This window comes from Apis cerana, linkage group LG14 (genome assembly GCF_029169275.1).
Source record: "Apis cerana isolate GH-2021 linkage group LG14, AcerK_1.0, whole genome shotgun sequence".
Lineage (NCBI taxonomy): Eukaryota > Metazoa > Arthropoda > Insecta > Hymenoptera > Apidae > Apis > Apis cerana.
The window spans coordinates 8,046,281-8,066,114 of record NC_083865.1 but is presented as its reverse complement, the minus strand read 5'-3'; the positions used below and the strand labels follow the sequence as shown (position 1 = coordinate 8,066,114).

At 42.4% G+C, this 19,834-nt stretch overlaps 1 protein-coding gene across 4 annotated transcripts in view; it reads right to left on the bottom strand.

The window, feature by feature from the left end:
• Positions 1–415: 415 nt before the first annotated feature.
• Positions 416–19,834, bottom strand: part of LOC108000684 (ubiquitin carboxyl-terminal hydrolase 48) — a 61,874-nt gene continuing 42,455 nt past the window's right edge. For 3 of the 4 annotated variants that reach the window (XM_017061189.3, XM_017061190.2, XM_062084528.1), the window contains 2 exons: positions 7,941–8,025; positions 416–1,941 (listed from right to left, as the gene is read on the bottom strand). In XM_017061189.3, coding sequence (XP_016916678.2) covers positions 1,919–1,941; positions 7,941–8,025 — 108 coding nt within the window. In that variant the 3' untranslated portion in view covers positions 416–1,918. The remainder of the gene's footprint in view (positions 1,942–7,940; positions 8,026–19,834) is intronic. The other variant, XM_062084527.1, reaches the window with a different exon arrangement.

Below are 19,834 nucleotides of genomic sequence, written 5' to 3'. Positions count from 1 at the left end.
ATGCCACGGCAATCAAGCTTTTCCCCTAATTCGTATTACGAAGGATCCCGCATGCGAGTTCTAATCTTGATTGAACGTGTTTCCACGTGTTTCCACGTGTTGGTGGCTATTTGTTAAACACCTTTATAAACAATCCCAATAGTTTTTCGCTTAATCCCCTCGAAATTCTTCCTTGGCTCCTCCTTCTCCTCCTCTTCTTCCCGCCTCTCTTGGAGAAATATCGGGACAACGAAATAAGTAATCCGAAAGGAGTAATAAAATTGCGAACAAAACCGATCCTCTCGACAGTTCTTACCATTTTGCCGAAAGAAATTTTTTTCTTTTTTTTTTTTTTTATTAAAAACCTGAAAAACGAGAGAAAGGTTGGAATATTCGTGATAAAGGAATAAATTGTTCGTGTACTCGAGTATTCATATACATGATCAGTACTACTTTGCCATTTTATTTTCAGCTTCTACGACGAACAAGTATGTAAATTATTTCCTAATGATCTCTAAATTCTCTTCAACGCGTCTATAACCATTGTCTATGCAACGATAGCCATATACAATTGCGGGATAGTGATACATCGAGAACCGGAAAAAAATTCGCTAAAGGTAGTCGTAGTAGTATTGATTGAAATGCGCAAAAAATAATAATAATATAATATAATATAATATAATAATAATAATAATAATAATAATAATAATAATAATAAATAAAATAACAAAAAAAAGCTTCTCGAATATTGCGAATATCTCTGTCTCTACGTTTAAAACGATCAAACACCGATCAATCGCTTGAGCGCACCGTTAAACTCTCGCATACTCGCGCATCCCACTTCTCGTTTGCGTGCACCCAATTCTCTCCGTGGTATGTATATGTATATGTATAATATTAATATAAATGTAAAAGCGTGAACGTGTTAGTCGTTACCCAAACTCGAATAAAGTCTCTTTCTCAAAAAAAAAAAAAAAAATATATATATGTTATATATAATAATATAAATTCTGTGTCAGCACCATATATCATCAAACACATCCGAAAATGCGAAGGGATGGCTCGTGGAAATGACCGAATCCCTCTTCGAAAATAATTAATTTGAATGATCTCGAAATTTTGATAAAAATATATATATATGTATATATATATATATTTGGGCTGATTGATTATTACATTCGATAATTGCTTTGATACGTAAATAAATATATAAATTGTATAAAAAAAAATAGATCGACAAAGTTTCCTCTCAATCAAAAATTTTCCAAAAAGGAAGGAAAAGAGAAAAAAAAAGGGGGGGGGGGGAAGGGAAACAACGATGAGACGATACAATTTCTCTAAAGAGTAGTAGTAGAAAAATTCTTCTTAACATCTAACGGGATATCGATTTTCATCGATCATTTACAATGAAGCCGTCTCTTCGCAAATAATCCGCTTCCTTCTTTAGCCACGCATTCTCTTTGCACCCATTTTATCGTAGCACGAATAGAATATTTAGCCAAAAGGAAATATATGCGTGTTGCGTGTATATATATATATATCGAATATATCGTCTTTGGATTCCTTTGTCGCCGTTCGCTTCAACATCTATTTTTCCTCCTCATTGCACCCATTTCTCTGTGCGTTGATAAAATAATAATCGAGTAATAACAATTTAAAAAGAAAAACGCGATCGTTTGATTTTTTTTTTCCACGATTGCTACCCTCCTCCTTCCACACTCGACCCTTGCACACGATATCCTATAGAGCGTGATCTCATCTCGTCTCATTTTCGACACACCTCTGTATATTATACAGATTAATATATATAATATATATATATATGTATGTAATATATGATAACTCGTGTACAAAAATATTTTATGTTAAATCGACTATCGTTATTGAAACGTTCCGCCACAAAGCAATTTGCCTATCCTCTGATCCTTGACGACGCAGATCAACTCGGCACCAATTCGGTTCCTGCAACAATTTTAAATATTGTTATTTTATTATTAAGCTATGAAATAAAAACACATGGATTTTTCCACGTTTCTTTTCTCCTGCTCGTCCCGCAATTATTTTTCAATTATCATGTAAAAATATCACATAAATTTGATCGTTATTAATTCACGAACCTGGAGATCTTAATTCTATTCGAATAATCAACGTTATTGATGAACCTAGTATTCCTGATCGTAATGCTGGAAAGATATATAAAATCCCAATGTTTTTATGGTTTGTTGATATAAATCATTTTATAATTAGGAAAAAATAATTTTTTATTTTTAATTTTGAAGATTAAAAGTTTAAATTTAACTTAAAATCTTTGTATAACAATGACTTGAGTATTAAATCTAAATATAGAATTAAATTGTAAATTTAAAAGTTGAAAATTGAAGTTTTTCTAATACTAAAGCATTATTATAGTATATATATATATTATAATGTTGAAAAATAATGAAATATTCATTCTTAATAATATTAGTGCGAATATTCTATGATTAAAGTATTTTTTGTCATCTATAAAATTGTTTTTGTAAAAATTTATTTTTATAAATATATTTTTTAGGATAATTAACTAATTTCAAATTATTATCATTATTCTTGAGAATAAAATAAAAAATAAAACTCAATTATTGCCGTTCCTTCTTTCATAAATTCGACTTACGATTCGTCATCCGATGATATCGAGATTCGCGTGTCGATGACACACCTTCGTCCAAGAGAAACATTTTTCTTTTCTTTTCTCGATCGACAAAAGTGTCCGGATATTTGCTTCGCGCAATGTCTCCGGCTTCCTTCGGCAGAATCGAGATGGACGTCGAAATGGTCGACCGACTTTTCCGAAATGTTTTTCCACGAGGAGGGAGAGGGGGGCAAGTACGAGTAAGGGCCAGTTCGACGCTGTCCTTTTGTCCTTTTCCTTTCTCGCGACACGACTGGAAAAAAGCTCGATCGCGCGCTCGGTTTTGCGATTCCTCGATCCTCGATCTTCCATCACTATCTTCGAATTTTCTAGTCGAGAAGGGATCTACGGCGTCGCGATGTCGGCGATGAAAATATATATATACGTATCTCTCTCTCTTTTTCACTTTTTCGATGCTACTTGTCCGTAATTGGAAAGAGATAAAGACGAAGATAACGTGTGATTGAAAGAAGGGGCAGTAAAATTTTACCGATGTATGGATATAATTGACAAATTGACGATGGAATATTCTTCTACGAAAATAATAGGAGAGAAGTAAGTTGGAACGAAACGAGTCGGTGGAGGAGGAAGAAGAAGGGGGGAGTTGAAAAGACGAGGCAAGACGAGGAATAATTTAAAACGAGTAACGATGGAAATGCAGGATCGACGGTCGTTTGCGGGGCTTCTTAAATTCACATTAAGGACGACTAGTGACGACGAAAATGACGTGAAGGGTGTCACGCATGCCACGTCGATGCAGCGTTTAGCATCAGGCGGTAGTTGAACGATTCTCTGGTCGAATAACTCGTTCCGTCGTCGTCCGAATACTGGAAACTCGTTTCTCTCGGGTAATTCTCTCTTTCCCCCTCTCCTGTCCCGTTAAAAATGTCATCAGATGTAAAAAAAAACCATCCTTCCTATCCATTTAATGAACACCGGTCGAAAGCATCGAACGATTTATAATATCAATAAATTGAATATTCTCGATTTCCTAGAATTCTATCTTCCAAGAATCTTCGTTTACGATAGTTGTCGTGGTTGCTCGATCGAATATCGGTTGGGAAAAAATTACGTACGATCTATCTAGAAGATTTCGAGGGGGGGGCTTCGAAGGCAAAGACCTCTGCCGATTGCGTGGCACGCAGCGCTCCTTGGAAAAAGGAGAGGACACTTAGTTAAAACTTGTCGCTATTTCCCTCTTCTTTTTTTGCTATTAGCTAAGTATACCGGCTCTGGCTTATGTTAAGCTTCGGCAATTATTTGTCATAGTCAGCCAAGACGAGAGTAGAGACAAAAGCGAGGAAGGGAATAAGGGGGAGGGGGGCCCTCGAAATAAGACGTTCCCATCAATTTCACCGCCGACGTTTTTGCCCTCCATTTCTCCGTGCTTGACCTTCGCCTTCCACGCTACAATTACGAAAAACAATCATTTCCCTATTTTCCTCGAAATTTATTTCTTCCAATTACTTTCCAGAGATTCTACGAAAACGTAGCGATTTATATATCAAAGTTTGGCCTTGGTTAGAGAGATGTCGGTTGTTAAAATTTTTAAGTTTCGAAATTATAGCGATATCCTTCCCTTGGAAGGAAGAAAGGAAGAAGCCGGATTTTCGATTCCGTGAGAAAACGTGAAATTTATTAGCAATTCACGAATTTCCGCTGGTTAAAATCGTTAAAAATTATTAAAAATTCCCCCTTCAATCTTTTTTAAAAAAAAATCAACAACTCTGAAAAAAAGAAGAAGAAGATCGTGAGCTCGAGTGAAGCCATTGATTATTTACGTATCATTATTAAAACTCTTGCTCGAACCGATACTTTCTCAAAAATCTTACGATCCTGAGAAAAAAAGAAGAAAATCGAATTGACACGTATTTACGAATTTTTGGTCGCTGGAAAAATCGTTAAAACTTAAAAGTTCTACCTCGAACCGATACCTTTTCTCAAAAATCCGGAGAAAAACAATGGGAGGGGAAGAAGACCGTGAAATCGTCAAACTCGAACGAAGCGAATTGACACATACACATAATTTTTAGTTAGTAAAATTACGAAAAGCTTAAAAACTCTTCCTCGAACCGATACCTTTTCTCAAAAATCTCACAATCCTGGAAAAAAAGGAGAAGAAGAAGAAGAAGAAGAAGAAGGGCAGGAACTCGAGCAACTCCGCGAGAAAACGCAACGAAGCCATTGAGAGGAGCGGTGGTGAAAATGCTCGAGGCCCATCCGGAACGACATAATAATCAACCGGCACCGAAGATTGCGAGGGGCGCTCGTTCCAACCCCCTCTTCTCCGCCTAACTTATACTTATTATTGCATTATCTCCTTTGGCCTAGAATGATTCCACGGCCGTGCGGAGTTGGCCGCCGCGAAACGACAACAGGGAGGGAGAAAAAGTTCCCTCGAAGGGAGGGAAGCGAATCTTCGCGAGCTCAACAATCCTCGCTTCGACTCGCCTCTAATTGCGAGAAACGCGATGCGAAAAATCAAACCGGGTAATTGAATTTCTTTCTTTCTATCCTAAGTCGCTTCGGTATTCGGTTTTTCTTACCGTGTTTAACGAATACGAATTTAGAAGAATTTGTTTCATTGGATAGGATTTATAAAAAAATTGTAGAAATTGAGAAGGAACGAGCGTGTCTTGGAGAATAATTTTCCGAGCAAATGACAAGCGAATTTTGAAAAGATAAATTAAATTGTCCACTTCTTTCGGGCGGAAAAGGGATCGAGCGCCGAAAATTTCCGATTATATCGTAGGCTCTTATCAGCGAATGCAAACGACACGGCGAACGAAAGAAAAAAAGAAAAAAAAAGAAGAAATGGCGAAATTCTAATGGTCGTAAAACGAGAATTCTAAAAATGTCGCCCCGCTTAATTGCCAATTACAAGCGTACAAGCCGATTCTAAGTTTATTCATATAGGCGGCTGTTTTTCCCTGAATATTTCGAGAGAAAGCCATCGTTCCACGCACGGCTGAGAAATATTTTTCAAGGAACGGCGCTCCGAGTTCCGCTTGCGCGCGCGGGTCATGTTCCTTGTTAGCGAGCCTGTGGACAGGTGCATCCCATCTCCTCGCTCCCTCTTCCTCCGACCCACGCTGCCCTCCCCCTCCCCTCTTCTTTTGCGTTCTTGCCACGCTTAAACACGCGGCCACGGATCACGATAATGTCTTCATCTCTCGGTTTCCGCGACCGGTGGATCGCGAATTCCCCTCCCCCCCTCTCTCTCTCGCTTCTTTCTTATCTCGGCCGCTGCTTTTTTCGCGATAATAGCGCGTGTAATTCTAGCGGTTGGCAAAAAGGGAACGAGGGGAGGGGGAGATTGATACCGATGAACGTGCGTTGAAAGGGCGCGCCAAACCCTTCCAATCGTAGCCACCCCATTTTTACCATCGGATTAAATAACGGGTAATCTGCTTTCTGATCGTTATTTCGTAATTATTAACGATTGTTTTCCAGTGTCGAAAGAAAGTGTCGTTCGTGCTCGACACAAGGTTTGATGAATGTTTGGAGAATGGAGAGAATTATTAATTCGATAATGATTGGGAATAAGTTTCGATATATTTTGGGAAAAGTTATTTTGAAAGGCGTAGAGCGTGTGTTTCCGATTGATAATTTTAATGGGGGATACGTCGAAATGAAATTCATTGCGCCAAAAATGTATTATGATTTAAATAATTTGCACCAAAATGTTGAAATACGATATTATTGAAAAAGTAACAAAATTTCCCTCGAAATTTTGCTTTATTAAATATTCCACGCAACAACGAGCAGAAATTTGATGCACTTTCCTATCGTGTCGAGAATAATAATTTCTTCGAAGTTGTTTCCAAATCGAAAAACGAATCGATAGTAAAAATTGGAAAAATCGAATTCGACGGGGAGGGAAGGGCGAAAATAGCGACGCAACGTTCGGAAATAATATACGTTGTTAATTTAGTGCACGGCCACCGTTTTCGACACGTTAGCCGCGAGGGGGAGGGGGTGGTTTCCTCGTAGTTTCGTGAGCTCCTTAATGAACCGAGTTCGCGAAAACCATTAATAACCAAGTCTGGGAACGGAGAAAACTGTGAAGGGGATGGCGTTACACGCCATATTCGTTCGGGCGTCTTTGTAGAAAACACTTTCACTCCAAGAAAGAAAGAAAGAAAGAAAACTTCGATCGTCATCTCAAAACATCCGTCCATAATTCGAAGACAATTTTTTTCTTTTCACGAATCTTGGAAACGATACGTCCCCTCCCGAGGAAAAATTGAAGAAACAAAACGCGATTTCTCGTCCCCCTCCGACCGGTCGCCGCGCGGAAAAATCGAAGGAGGGGAAATAAGTGACGAGAATAAGACACCGTTCCATCAAAATCCCAGAAACGGTTCTTCTCCGGAGAAATCCCGTGGAGAGGAAAACGCCTCGAGAGAGAAAGAGATGGGGGGAGAGTCTGGCAGCCCTAATGCGACGGTATCAATATACGTGGGTGGCGGTGATGGGCCAATATCGCATAAGTGGCCCGATTCACCGTCATTTGTTACGTTTTGTTCGGTCTAAGTAATTTAAGAGTCACCCTTTTGCTCGCCACCCTCTCTGTGGAAGTGGAGGGATGGAGGGAAGGGGAAGGAAGGTTGGGAGAATCCTTGGAACGAGCGGTGGTAAGAGGGAAGGAAGGGGGGAGGGGAGAGAAAGAGGGGGTGGCCGAGCGTACTTCGCCTCCATTCTTCGGCAAATCGCGGCATATTTGTCAGATTTTTGTTCGAGAACAAAACCTTCCACGACCTTTCTCGGGCTGGGAGGGGAGGTTAAAGGGGGCTGGGAGTTAAGTGGATTGGTTTCGTCGGATGTCTGAACGCGACCGACTTAATTCGATCCTTCCTTTCTTCCTTCCTGCTGTCCATGTTGATTTCACTTCAACTTCCGCGCCGCGAATTTATACGTTGGAAATAATGGTTCTCGAGTATTCTCGCGATTTTTACGAAATTTTTTTACAGAGATTTGCCAATCAATCGTGGAACGGTGAATCGAGACGATACTACGAATCAGAATTTTATCGGAGAGAGAATATTTGGAAAGAAAATTTGCCGTTGTACAGATATTATTCCATATTCGATTTTGATTCGAATCTAACGAATCGTTTCTTCTCGTTTCTTCGTTTCTTCGACGAGCCGCGAACAACGAGCGAAACGAAGACGAGAAATGTAAATCGGGATAGGAATTGATACGCGAGTTTCATCCGGAGAATAAATGTTAAATCGATGAGAACAAGTTTCACGGTATAATTTTCTACCCTTCTGCTCTTTCTTTCACTCACCCTTGAAACCCTTTTCCGGGAAGCTGGACTCGGGGTTGTTCGCATCCGACGTCACGTCCGCTTCGTTCTCGATCGGCGTGTCGATCTGAAACATTTCCTCGTGTTTTTATCGAGAAAAGAGAAGAAGAGGGGGGGCAGTAAAATTTAATGTAAACGTGAAAAAGGGGGAGGAAAAAATCGGAGACACGCGCGATTTCCTTTTCCACCGTGTGTTCCGGCGTGTTCCAGCGAAAGAAGTAGAGATAAGAGAATCGTGAGATCGTTGGAAAGAGGGGGCGTTCGAAACGAGGAGGACGAAACGCGGCGGATTTTTAGTAATGCGCGCATAAAGGACACGTGTGAACAGCTGCCGACGTTTCGTGCGACGTTCGCCTTCCCACGCGATCTCTGCGTCAAGATCACACGTGGGATCTCGTAGACTATTCCACATGGGACACGGGCCAGCCACGTGAGGATCGAGAGATTCATTTCGACTGAGAAACCGTCCTCGGTGAATTAACAAACGCTCGCAATGGGAGGAAACATTTATTTGCTTTAGAACGGCTCCCTCTAAACTGGAAGCTAACAATTTCCGATACAAAACTTTTTTACGTCTATCTTCTCACCAGATTTATATTTGCTTTTATCGATCGATTCGTTCAATTTCTAGAAAATCGGATGACGAAGTTACACGGGTATTTCACCCTCTATTGCATCCACAAAAGTATATTCAAATGCGAGAATTCGTACAGAGATGCAATCCTGTTATTATTTATTTTTAAGTAGATATTAAATATATATATATTTTTCAACTCGTCGTAAAAATTCACGCAAGGAGTTTGTTTTGCTGGTGTTTTCGCGCGAGTTTTCTTTCGCCTCGTGGAAGGCAAAATGAAGGAACGAAGGGAAGAAAAGTATGGAAAAATGGAGAGAGTACGTTTTTCGAAGAGACAGCGGTAGGTTTCGCGTAGGTGTAATTATGTGCGTGGAACCCCTTTTTCCCACAGAACTAAATATAGCAAGTGTCATCCGATGGCCTGTACACACATGTCTCGTAAAGCAAAGCGACCACATCTGGTCGCTGTTTCCTGCTGGCCGTGGCATCTTCTGCAATATGATTTATTTTAGAGCGAACGAATCCCAGAGATTCACCCGTGGCTTAGATCACAAGTCGGAACAAGTCAATGACCAAACGCGATCGATCAATCTCGCGACGAATTCCTATCGAATCGAGGCCGATTCCGATTGAAAATTATCCAAGGATCGATTTAGTTTAGCGGTCGGTAAAGTTATAGATAGAATTCTGGGATTCCTGGGGACCTGGTCGAAAATAGATCTTTTATTCTCGATCGGTGCAAGGTGGGAATCCGAAGAGGATGGAAGGAAAGGATTTGAAAAATCGAACAGCCACCATCCATCTTCCATTCTTCTACGAGAAAATATTCTGATAACCGAGGAACAAAAGCTACAAGCTCCGTAGAGAGAGAAATTCACTTCGAAAATTCTAATTGTAGAACTACGTCTTTCATTCTTCTCCAAGAAATATTCATTAAAAATCCTGATTACGAACAAAGAAGAGCTACAAGCTTTTCATAAAACCTGGATAAATCATCAAAAATCCAAATTCCTGATAACGAAGAAAAGAAGCTAGAGAGAATCCTGTTCAAAAATTCGGGAAACGGATATCAAACGAGAGAAGACAGGCCTGAGCCTTGGTTCAAATAATCTCTAATCAAATCCGCCTGAAAAAAAAGAAAAACGCGCCGCGATCGGTAGAGGAGAGAAAAGCCAAAGCTAAGAAAAGAAACAGCTAAACCTTCCGTTTCGTCAAATCCACTTTGTTCAAGACCTATCGTTCGCAGAAGCTGGATCGAGGTCACAGTCAACATGAGGAATTCACGGTGCACCGCTTATTCCCCGAACGTTCCTTCCTTCCTTTCTTTCTTTCATCTCCGAAACATTATTCTCAGGCCTAACAGCGGGCCCCCTCCCCCGAGAGGGGGGCACGGGGGCCAGGTAAAGAGCGTCTACGCGCGGCCAGTCTCGAAATGGTGGGCAATATAGCGAGTTCGTTACGAGGCTCGCCCCGACGTGGTATGGCTCATAATTGCAGTGCCGCGTTTCGAGATGCTCACCTTCGGGCGTGCCGCGCCACCTTCTTGCCCGACACCTTATTGTCCACTGGAAAATTCTCCCCTTCCCCCGCGAAAATTCCCCTCTCCCGCGCCGTCTAACCGCGGCGCGCGAGGATCCCCAATTTCGTGCAGGAAAACCGCTTCCGAGTTTTCGAATTTTCGCGCGTCGAAACGGGGCGGAGAGAGAGAGGGGGATGGAGGGAAAAATGGCGGACAAGGGACGGACAAAATATTTGCGGGCAGTGAGATGAAAATTATTAGGCCGGCAATGTCTTAATCCTCCTCGACGGAGGAGCGAACTTAACTTCGCGGTTTGCTCGAGGTTAACATAAATTCTTTTTCTTTTTCTTTTTTTCTTCTTCTGCTTTTTTCTTCTTCCTCTCGGAGAAACGCGGCCTGTAAACGGTAATGATGCATGCGAGGCGTCGAACGCCGTTTACCGCGTTAAACGTAGACCCCAGCATGGGTTTCTTCGCACCGATCTTCGTGTCCCTTTCTCGACACCTTATCAGCCACACGTTGGAGGTAAAGCAAGCCCTCCTTTTTCCTTTCTTCTCCTCCTTTCGTAAATTAAATCAAACTTGCTCGCTCGCTGTTCAAGCGAAAAGGAAGAATAGAGGGATGGTCGATTTTTGGAGCAGAGAGAAGGGGGGAGGATCGAAAACGAGGACGATACCGTGTATAGAATTTCTCGGGGATATAGTCGGTTGGCTTTCATTAAGAATGGGCGTCTTAAGTTATTCCCAGGCTGTCTTGAGTTATTTATCCGTCTACACCGAAGGGGTGAATCTCGCCCCTTCCCGCGTCTGACCGCGTCTTAATACGCGCGCTGAGTAAATAAACCACCCTATGTTCCAAGATACTCGTTCGAGAATTAAATTAATCTCCACCTCGAATCCTCCTTCCCCCAAGATTATCGACACGAGTCGTTTTCCGTTTCGAAATAATATAAAAAAGAATTCCTAATCAATTCCTTCCACGAGAACTTTGAGAGACGGGAGAAAAATTTCTCGAAACCGATCGAATATTCCCGTTCGATATCCGAAGGGAAGAAAAAGATCCATCCATTTCGTTTGATCGATGTTTCAAAGTTTCGGTTAGAGATCGTAAGGGACGTAATTTTGAAAAAAGTGGGGAGGAAAGGGACGAAATTTCGGGAAGGGGCGAAAGAGTAGGGAAAGACTTGATACGAAGGAAGTTGGGCGGCGGAAGACCGCACTGTGTATAAATTCAAAGTAGATTAATATTATCCCCGCGACTGTCGCGGCGGCAAACTTATGGCGCTAATTCGGCCGACGAATTATTACTCGGCGCTGCTCAGCCCCTCGCTGCGTGTTTTGCCAAAAGGGGGGCTGCTGTCCTGTCGTTAATAGAACTCGTACGTGCTCCACGGGGCAACCACCGCGCGGACGTATCCTCTCGGATATTAGACCTCCCTCGATTCTCCAATTCCGGCCGAGTTGTCGGATCGAACAACTCTGCGATCGCCGATAAATTATTGCTTTTCCTCCACCGAGATCGTAATCGTAAATCGAACGGCCCCTAATTAAACGTCCCCTCCTCCGTTTAATTTTATCGTTCCCTCGAATATATTTGCCGAGAAAAACTTTCGATACTTTTGAACTACGAACTCGAAAGGATACGAAAGAAAGGAAATATTGGGGAACGCATAGAAAATCGCGCGTTAATCGATAAAAAAGGGGGGGAGGGAGTCGCATTGTCGTTCTAATCCCCGCCGACAGCGATAGAGGAGGATGGAGGGAAAGAGATCCTCGAAGAAGGATCTTTTAAGAAAATTAAGGGGCCCCTGCATTGTCTCCCGCTCCGAGAGAAAGAGAGGAGAAACGTAGGCTAACAGCTGTTTAGCATCCCCGATGAAAAAGCAGGGCCGGTAATTATTCAAATTATTTTCAAGAGAGAGGGGGGAGGGAGGCGCGGGTTTTCTGCCTCGGTCACCGCGGCGGATGTCTTTATACTCGCCCTCCCCCAACCCCCATCCTTCCCCCCTCGTCTAACGGGTGTGAACGAAGTGCACAATGCTCCTCTCATCGAAACGACACCATAAGGATAAAAAGACGGCACAACAGACACTTTGTGCGCGCCCTGACTATCAACCGGGACCATCTTGAACGCTTCAATTTTATTTTTACCCAAACTTTCCCTCCTCCGTTCTTTATTTTCGTTTCGGTAAAACCGAGAGAGAGAGAGAGAGAGAGAGGAATTACTACTTGAAAAGCGCTTTTAATCGTTTTAAAAGGTATCGTTAAAACCTTTGGATTATTCATAAGACGCGAACAATATTGGGAAAAAGTTGAAGTAATAGTCGCGCGATATTGTAGAAACACGAGGGAAAAGAGAAAAGAGAGAGAAGGAAAATGAAAAAGTAAATTTGATTACGCGAAAAGAATATCCAAGTTCGTGGTAAGATGTTGTTGGTAAGGTGAAAAAAATAAAGCTACGAAATACATTGATCGATCGCTAATCGATGGATCGTCGCGAAAATTGGGTTTTTCGAAATGATGACGAGAAAGCAGAGGGAAAAGAAGGTGAAAATTTTTTTACTCCTTCACGCCGTTCACGCCCGTATCGAATGGTGGATATGCACCGTGTAAATATAATCGCTACAACAAACTAGTCCCCACGAATAATTGGTCGCATCGGCGCGATCGTGGCCGTGGCAGGAAGGCAATTTTCTTCGATCCTTTCAATTTTACGGATCGGCATAAACCGTCCGGTGTGTAAAATCGACCAACACCTGATTCGCTTTATCGGAAACCGCAATGCAGCGAGGAATCCATCAGCCTCGGCCGAGATTTAGGTCGAGCGGCGCGGACGGCGAAGCGTGGATGGAAAAAGATGGAAGAGGCGAGCGGGTGTTGGCCTCGCCCGTTATCCAATCGAGCGGAAAACTCATCAGTCACTCCACACATAACGCCTCACCTCGCTATCCACGCCTCGTCTAAAAAGTTTCTTCCTCCGTCTAATCTCTACCTTCCTCCCCCTCCTCCCTCTTCCTCTTCCTTTTTCATACCTTTTCACCACCGTCACGAACGAGTTGATTTCACTCCTCGATATACGACACTCTTTTACCGATCGGATCTTTCCGCCTTAGTGGAGCGTTACGGGGAAAAAACCGTGTTTTTGGATTTTTTCTTCATTCTCTTTTTTCCCTTCCTGGGCAGCCTCGAAGAGGAACAATCGATCCACAACGAAAAGTTTTTGAATAGAAGTAATATTTTTCTTCCTTTCTTTTCAATCTTAATCCTTTCCAATCTTTTTCCAATCCTCTCCGATTTCTCTCCGTTTTTCTGTGATATCGTTCCGCGATTCGTCACGGTTAAATTTTTGATAATATTCTATCTGGTGCGGGAATCGTGGCCGACTCCAAGCTAGTCGAGTCGATCTTCAAATTCGTGAAACGAGATCATCCGCTCCTCCTCCTCCTCCTCTTATTTCGCTCGTTGGAAGCGAAAATTTCGAGCGAACGAAAAAAATTCGCAAGACGAACGGAGCTAACCAAAGTGTTGGCTGGTTAAAGCAACGTAGTGGAAAACGGTGGCATCGGAGATTCGAGAAAAGAGGCACTTTAAGCCTGAACGTCGCGCATCAAGAGCCGATCCATGCTTCCGGCAAGGCACAAAGGCCTCCTTCATCCGACGAGCCGTCCTCCTCGTCGTCATCCTCCGATGACGACCGGGAGCGGTAATCGAGCCACTCTTTCCACCGACTCGTTATCGTGACGTCGCCACGTGACGTGTCTGCTCCACGTTCGTCCCCGTTACCAAACATTTTTCGCTCGTCGATCGAGCATCGAACAACGCTTGGACATCGTCAAACGTCAGAGGAAAAGAAACCAACTCGTTCGAGGCGCTCGAGGTTGCACCAGCGTGAACACGGGAGGGAGAGGGAAAAATTCAACACCGATTCCCCTTCGCATCCCCTGAGTCGAGGGAAAACACCCTGGCAAATTGCGGGCCGTTAAGGATCGCGAGAGATTACGAGGAGGATGGGCTCGTATAAAGCGAGGTTTTTTTTTCAGAACAAACGTTTACATTATTTTCTATTCCTATTAAAACGCGCTCTGCGATTATATATATATATATATACATATATATTCTAAAAACTTATTATTAGAAAACTTATTTCCACGAGTGGAATGCAGAAGAAAAGAAATATCAAAGGGGAGCAAAAAAGAGGGAGCCTTCATCTGCATCTTCTCCAACGAAGTAAAACCCCTAAACAAACGAACAAACAAGAAGAAAAATACAAGATTGACAAAACAAAAGAAAAGAAACAAGAGAAAGAAGAGCCAAAGGGAAGAGAGAAAGAGAGAAGAAGATAGAAAATTCTGGTACAAAAAGCAGAAGAATAAAAAAGAAGAAGCGGAGGGAGGAAAGACAAAGAGGTCGAAATAGAGAAGTGGAGGAGGAGGAGGTGAAGGGATGATATCAGGGTGAAAAGCAACCCTCGAGGAGACACGCAGATAGTGAGCGGTCTTAGCGTGTCGCTTAGCACCCTATCTGGCGGGATCTTCCTTCTCTCGGGGTTTCAACCCCTGCTCAACCCCCTCCCTCCCTCCCTCCGGGGGGCTGCGTTTGTCGTGAGCATTACTCACTTTCTAGACGCCTACTTGCCAGCCCCATCCACCCGTCCCCGAGCCTAGCTGACTACATTAGGGGACAAATCTTGCGGAGGTCGGGAGGGACCTGCCTCTCTTCTTCGCCCTCCCTCGCCACCTACCGGACACTTTACTCGGCCAGGACGCGCGTTGCACGTTGTGCGTGGAGAGGAGAGGCCAGATAGAAGGCGTGAATCCTTCCCTCGGGGATTTATGGCCTCGCGACCATACCTTTCGCGCGGGCAGGGGAGGGGGAGAAATCTTTGACCGAGAATCCGAGAGCCGGGACACTTTGGTGCGAATTTTTCCTCTCGTTCATCGAGATTTATTTATTTTACTTATTCCTAACGTTTAATCTCCGATTTTTAATCGGATTTACCGATGACTTTTGAATCGATTCTTTTCTTTTATACTTGGTTCGATGGGTCAGAGCTTTTTTATTTTGTGTTATATATATTTTGGTTCGATAGCAATTTAATTTTAAGGTAGATCTTTTAGAGAATTAACGAATAGATCTCGTAGAAAATCAATTTTTATTGTTATCTTGATTTTTCTCGTTGGACGTGCGTGGGCCAAGAGGAGAGGAGCCCGTGAATCCTTCTCTCTCGAACGTGGATATTCAATTGAATTTTTCTTCTCGTTCATCCATTTATTATCCTTAATCTTGTTCTTATTATTCTTAATCTTATCTTTATATTCGTCTCTTATACTTGGTTCGATACCAATTTAATTTTAAGGTAGATCTTTTAGAGAATTAACGAATAGATCTCGTAGAAAATCAATTTTTATTGTTATCTTGATTTTTCTCGTTGGACGTGCGTGGGCCAAGAGGAGAGGAGCCCGTGAATCCTTCTCTATACGTGGATATTCGATTGAATTTTTCTTCTCGTTCATCCAGATTTATTATCCTTAACGTTCCTTCCAGTTTTTAATCGTCCATTGCTTTCTCGATGACTTTTGAATCGATTCTTTGCTTTATATTCGTCTCTTATACTTGGTTCGATACCAATTTAATTTTAAGGTAGATCTTTTAGAGAATTAAGGAATAGATCTCGTAGAAAATTTTAATTTTAATTATTATCTTGAATTTCCTCGATCCGATAAGCGTGAATACTTCCCTCGGATTTATGGCCTCGTGTTAGGGAGAAATTTGAATTTTAACTTGCTTTTCTTTTAAGTTACGTTTTCGTTGATGAAACTTACACTTCGTTCAATAGCAATTTAATTTCAAGAAGCTACGATCTTTTGGAAATCACGAATTAACGAATAATCCTAGTCCAAAGTCAATTTTAATACTTTATATACCATTTTTTAAATCTCTATAAAATATATAGGAGAAAAAAGCGACAATTAAATCGTGTTATCGAAACAAATTGCATCCCGATCAACGATTCTAAAAGGCATCCATAAATTCCATAGCGTTTCTTCCTGGTCGTTGGTCAAAGGAATAAGTCGAGTCGCATATTCAACGATCACACTCGAGTACAAACGACGAGGTAGCAACCACTTTTCGCGTTTCTTCTCTCCTTCTTTTACGAGACCAAGCCCTCCCCCTCCTCCCCAGCCTCGAAACGATCGAGGAGGCGGGGAATCGTTGGTTTCAAAAAATTAATCGAGCCGACCGAGTTTAAAAGATGGGCGAAATTTAGGTAAAATCGTAGAATCGAGGGGGAATGAATGTTGCGGGGAGATTAACGAGATCCACGCGTCTGGTATTATCGGCACGCACCCAGGGACCACTTGTTCGAGGGAGCAACCTGTGGAGGCTGGCATACCGCACAGCTCTCGCACGAGCAACGTACGAGAAACGAGGCAGGAATTCAGGGTTAGCTGCTCGGCCAAATATAGATCGGAGTGTATGTGGGAACACGTGTACGCGGCCGTAAATATCTCCTTTACGTTTCGTGAGCGCAATAAGACCGAGCCGCGACCCAGCTACAAGATGCGCCAATGCATAATTGGACCGACCCTGCGTTAACCCATTCAGCCTCGAGAATTCATTTTCTTCTTTATTTCTCTTTTTCTCTTCTTTTCCTTTTTTTTTTTATTTCAATGTTAATATGAAAGGTCCTCGAGTCCTTTGAAAATGATAATTGAGAATGGCGAGGTGCGAATTAGATCTAATTCTTTCGAAAATGGGATATGTAACAACGAGTCTCTTGAATTGTGATAAGAAGATTGTCTTGTATTATATTAGGCTTGAAGGAATTGAAGAAAAATCCTCGAATAACATTTATTCGTTGATTTGATGCTTGTTCGCGATAGTTAAATTATTAAAGTTACTTATCCGAGTAAGTTTCGTAACTGCCGTGAATTATTTTCCATAAATCGTAAACTGCTGGAATTCTTCCATATTTTCAGTTTGCGTTCAAGAATCTTAGTGACAATAATTGGCTGGGCAATCAGCACTCGAAAGGCAGGAAAAAAAATCGCGAATCGAGGAGTGACAAATGTTTCGATAATATTTCCACCTCGAAAATATTCGATGAATATTTATACGATCGTTAAAACTTGTATATTTTCCGGGTTCCAACGAAAACGGCGAGGAGGAAGAGAAACGGTCGAGGAAGAAGAACGCTTAAGCGTTTTATCGATGGCACTTAAAACGCCCCGTTTCGACTTGTAATTATCCGTTGTTTGGAAGACACGATCTACTTAACGTCCGACTATTTAACGATCCCCTTTATCCGCTCCTCTCTGGCTCGCCTGTCGGCCGTATTTCGTCAACAGATCTCCTACCATTTTTTCCTTTTTCTTTTCTTTCCTCCCCTCTCCAAGTTTTCTTCCTTTCGAACCAACAGATGCAGTTCCAAGAAGAATCTCGAGCCGAACAATTCTATCGCGACCGCGATATTTCTTTCTCGAATCTCCATAACATCTCGATCCTTTCGAGGGATCTCCGCAGATCATAATTCGAATAATTACAGAATGAAACGAAAAAGGCCATTTCTTCTCCACGATTTTCCTCGATCCTCCCTCCCGTCGAGGGAAAACGAAAAAGGAAGACGAATGCAGCGCCTATCCCCCCCTCCCCCAATAACTTATTCAGCGTTTCAAGGGAAGTTTCGATATGAAGAAGAGGAGCGGGAGGGAGGGGATGGTGGAACAGCGGCGTGGCCATAAATCATGGCATTTTCAGATTTCCTTTTATCAGTGGTACTCTCGCGGTGACCAGCGTTCACCCACCGCCATAAATATCCCCATTAATATTAACTTAAGGCTCCGGCTCGAAGGCGAGAATCGCGAGTGACCGAAACGAGGCGACAAAAAAAGCGAGGGGGTTGGAGCGGAGGGGAAAAAAATCTCGTATGCCGGGGACGAATCTCATATTGGCCGCAGCTGGGAATTGGCCGATCGAAAAATTCATGGTGAACCGAATTTCTCCAAGGCGGGGGGGTAGACCACCCTCCTCGGGGCGGAATCGGCGCAGGGGTGAGAATATTAGCTTTATTTTTCTGTTATTTCGAACTTGCAAATAATCTTTCCGACCGATCTCACGTCTGTGAAAATGTTTGTCTTGTCTCGATAAAGTTTATCCGGATAAATAATCTTTGCAATTTTTCAGAAAAAGTCGTATCCTTTTCTCCGCACAATATCTGACGTTTCTTCATCGATAATAACAATCTCGATTGATATCGAGCAAGCGATGAAAATGTGGGAAAAAAGAGTTTCGAATCGAAAAAGAGGACGAAAGTGTTTGCAGATTCGAGCGAAAGCTTCTGTTCCTTCGCGACAACGCGCGTCTGTTAATCCTTCGTTTCCTCGAGCGGACTGACACTTCGCGTTTTCTTGCGACCGCTCTCTCGTTCGACGAGAACGTGGCAAGAAAGGCGCGACGCGCGAAATGGAGATCGTGACGCGTGAAACGCAAACGGGGAACATCGATAGCGCGCTAATCAGCCTGGTAAAAAAAGAGGAAAGCAAAGCGTGATCGTTTCGACATCTTCCGAGTCTCTCCTCCTCTTCTTAGAGAGAGTTTTTCGTGGCTCGATAAATTGATCGGGAACCAGCCACTTTTTTGCGCCTTCTTGTGTGCAAATTTTGCAAACAGTTGTTATAATAATAGGCGTGAAAAAAAAGAAAAGATTGCGAAAATGGTATCCAGCCTTTCTGCTCGAACCGATTGCTAAATTTGTCCGACTACGAACGATCCACTTCCACTTCTTTCTCCTTTCCAATGGATCAATAATATTGATAATATTGATAATATTGGATATTTCGCGTAAGTTCTTCGGGATTATAGAACGTGAATAATTTGATAGTAAAAGTATCAAATTATAATATCAATAATAATTGTGTTCGATCTTCAATGCCCGAAAAAATGGACCATTATCCGAACATTCGAAAGAGCTTTCCTATTGATAATATTTTATATTCTTATTATAGCTGGTTGTAAGAAAGGTAAGTAAATCTTCAATGCTCCAGAAGAAATCGAACGTCCAAACGCTTAAAATCTTCATTCTCAATTGCAATATCTATCAAGATCCATTTCTATCGAACAGATGGCAGTGTTCCATACCTCTCCTCGCTTGCATCGTTCAACGAGAAAACGCGTTACGCTTGTTCCGTCCGGCCAATTTATTAAGCCATCACAAATATCCCCTGTATCATAAAATCATATTCCAATTTTTATATTCCTCGAGATGCTTGATCGCGATACATGTATAATCATTACCTCGAACACACGTTCAATACCATTTAACCGATCTCTCTGACCCTTTCCCTCTCTTTCTCTCCCTCTGCCCCTATCCTCGCTCCATCCTCTTCGATTATTTTTCAGACGTTGAGCTCGATGATGATGACGATGCCTTTTTAAGCCTGCATCGGCTTAATTGATTTATTTCCGAGAGGGGCCCAAAGGAGTCAAGGTAGCGGGGGTCGCTGATTGGGCGCAGGGGAGGGGGAAGGGGGCAGCAGGACCTCTCCCTCTCTTTCCATCTTCCCGCCTTAGGAAACCCTTTTCTTCGATCTTATCCTCGAAAGGCTGGACAATTAAGGATAATAATTACCGGTGTTCCGGCTACCGATCTTCGGCTACCGGTCTTCCGACCGGCTGGAAAAAAAGGAAAAGAAAAGAAAAGGAGAAAAAAGGGAGGAGGAGAGAAAAGAGAAGAGAAGGAGACGCAAGGTTGGATTACAATGTTCCTGTAAGCGGTAAAAGT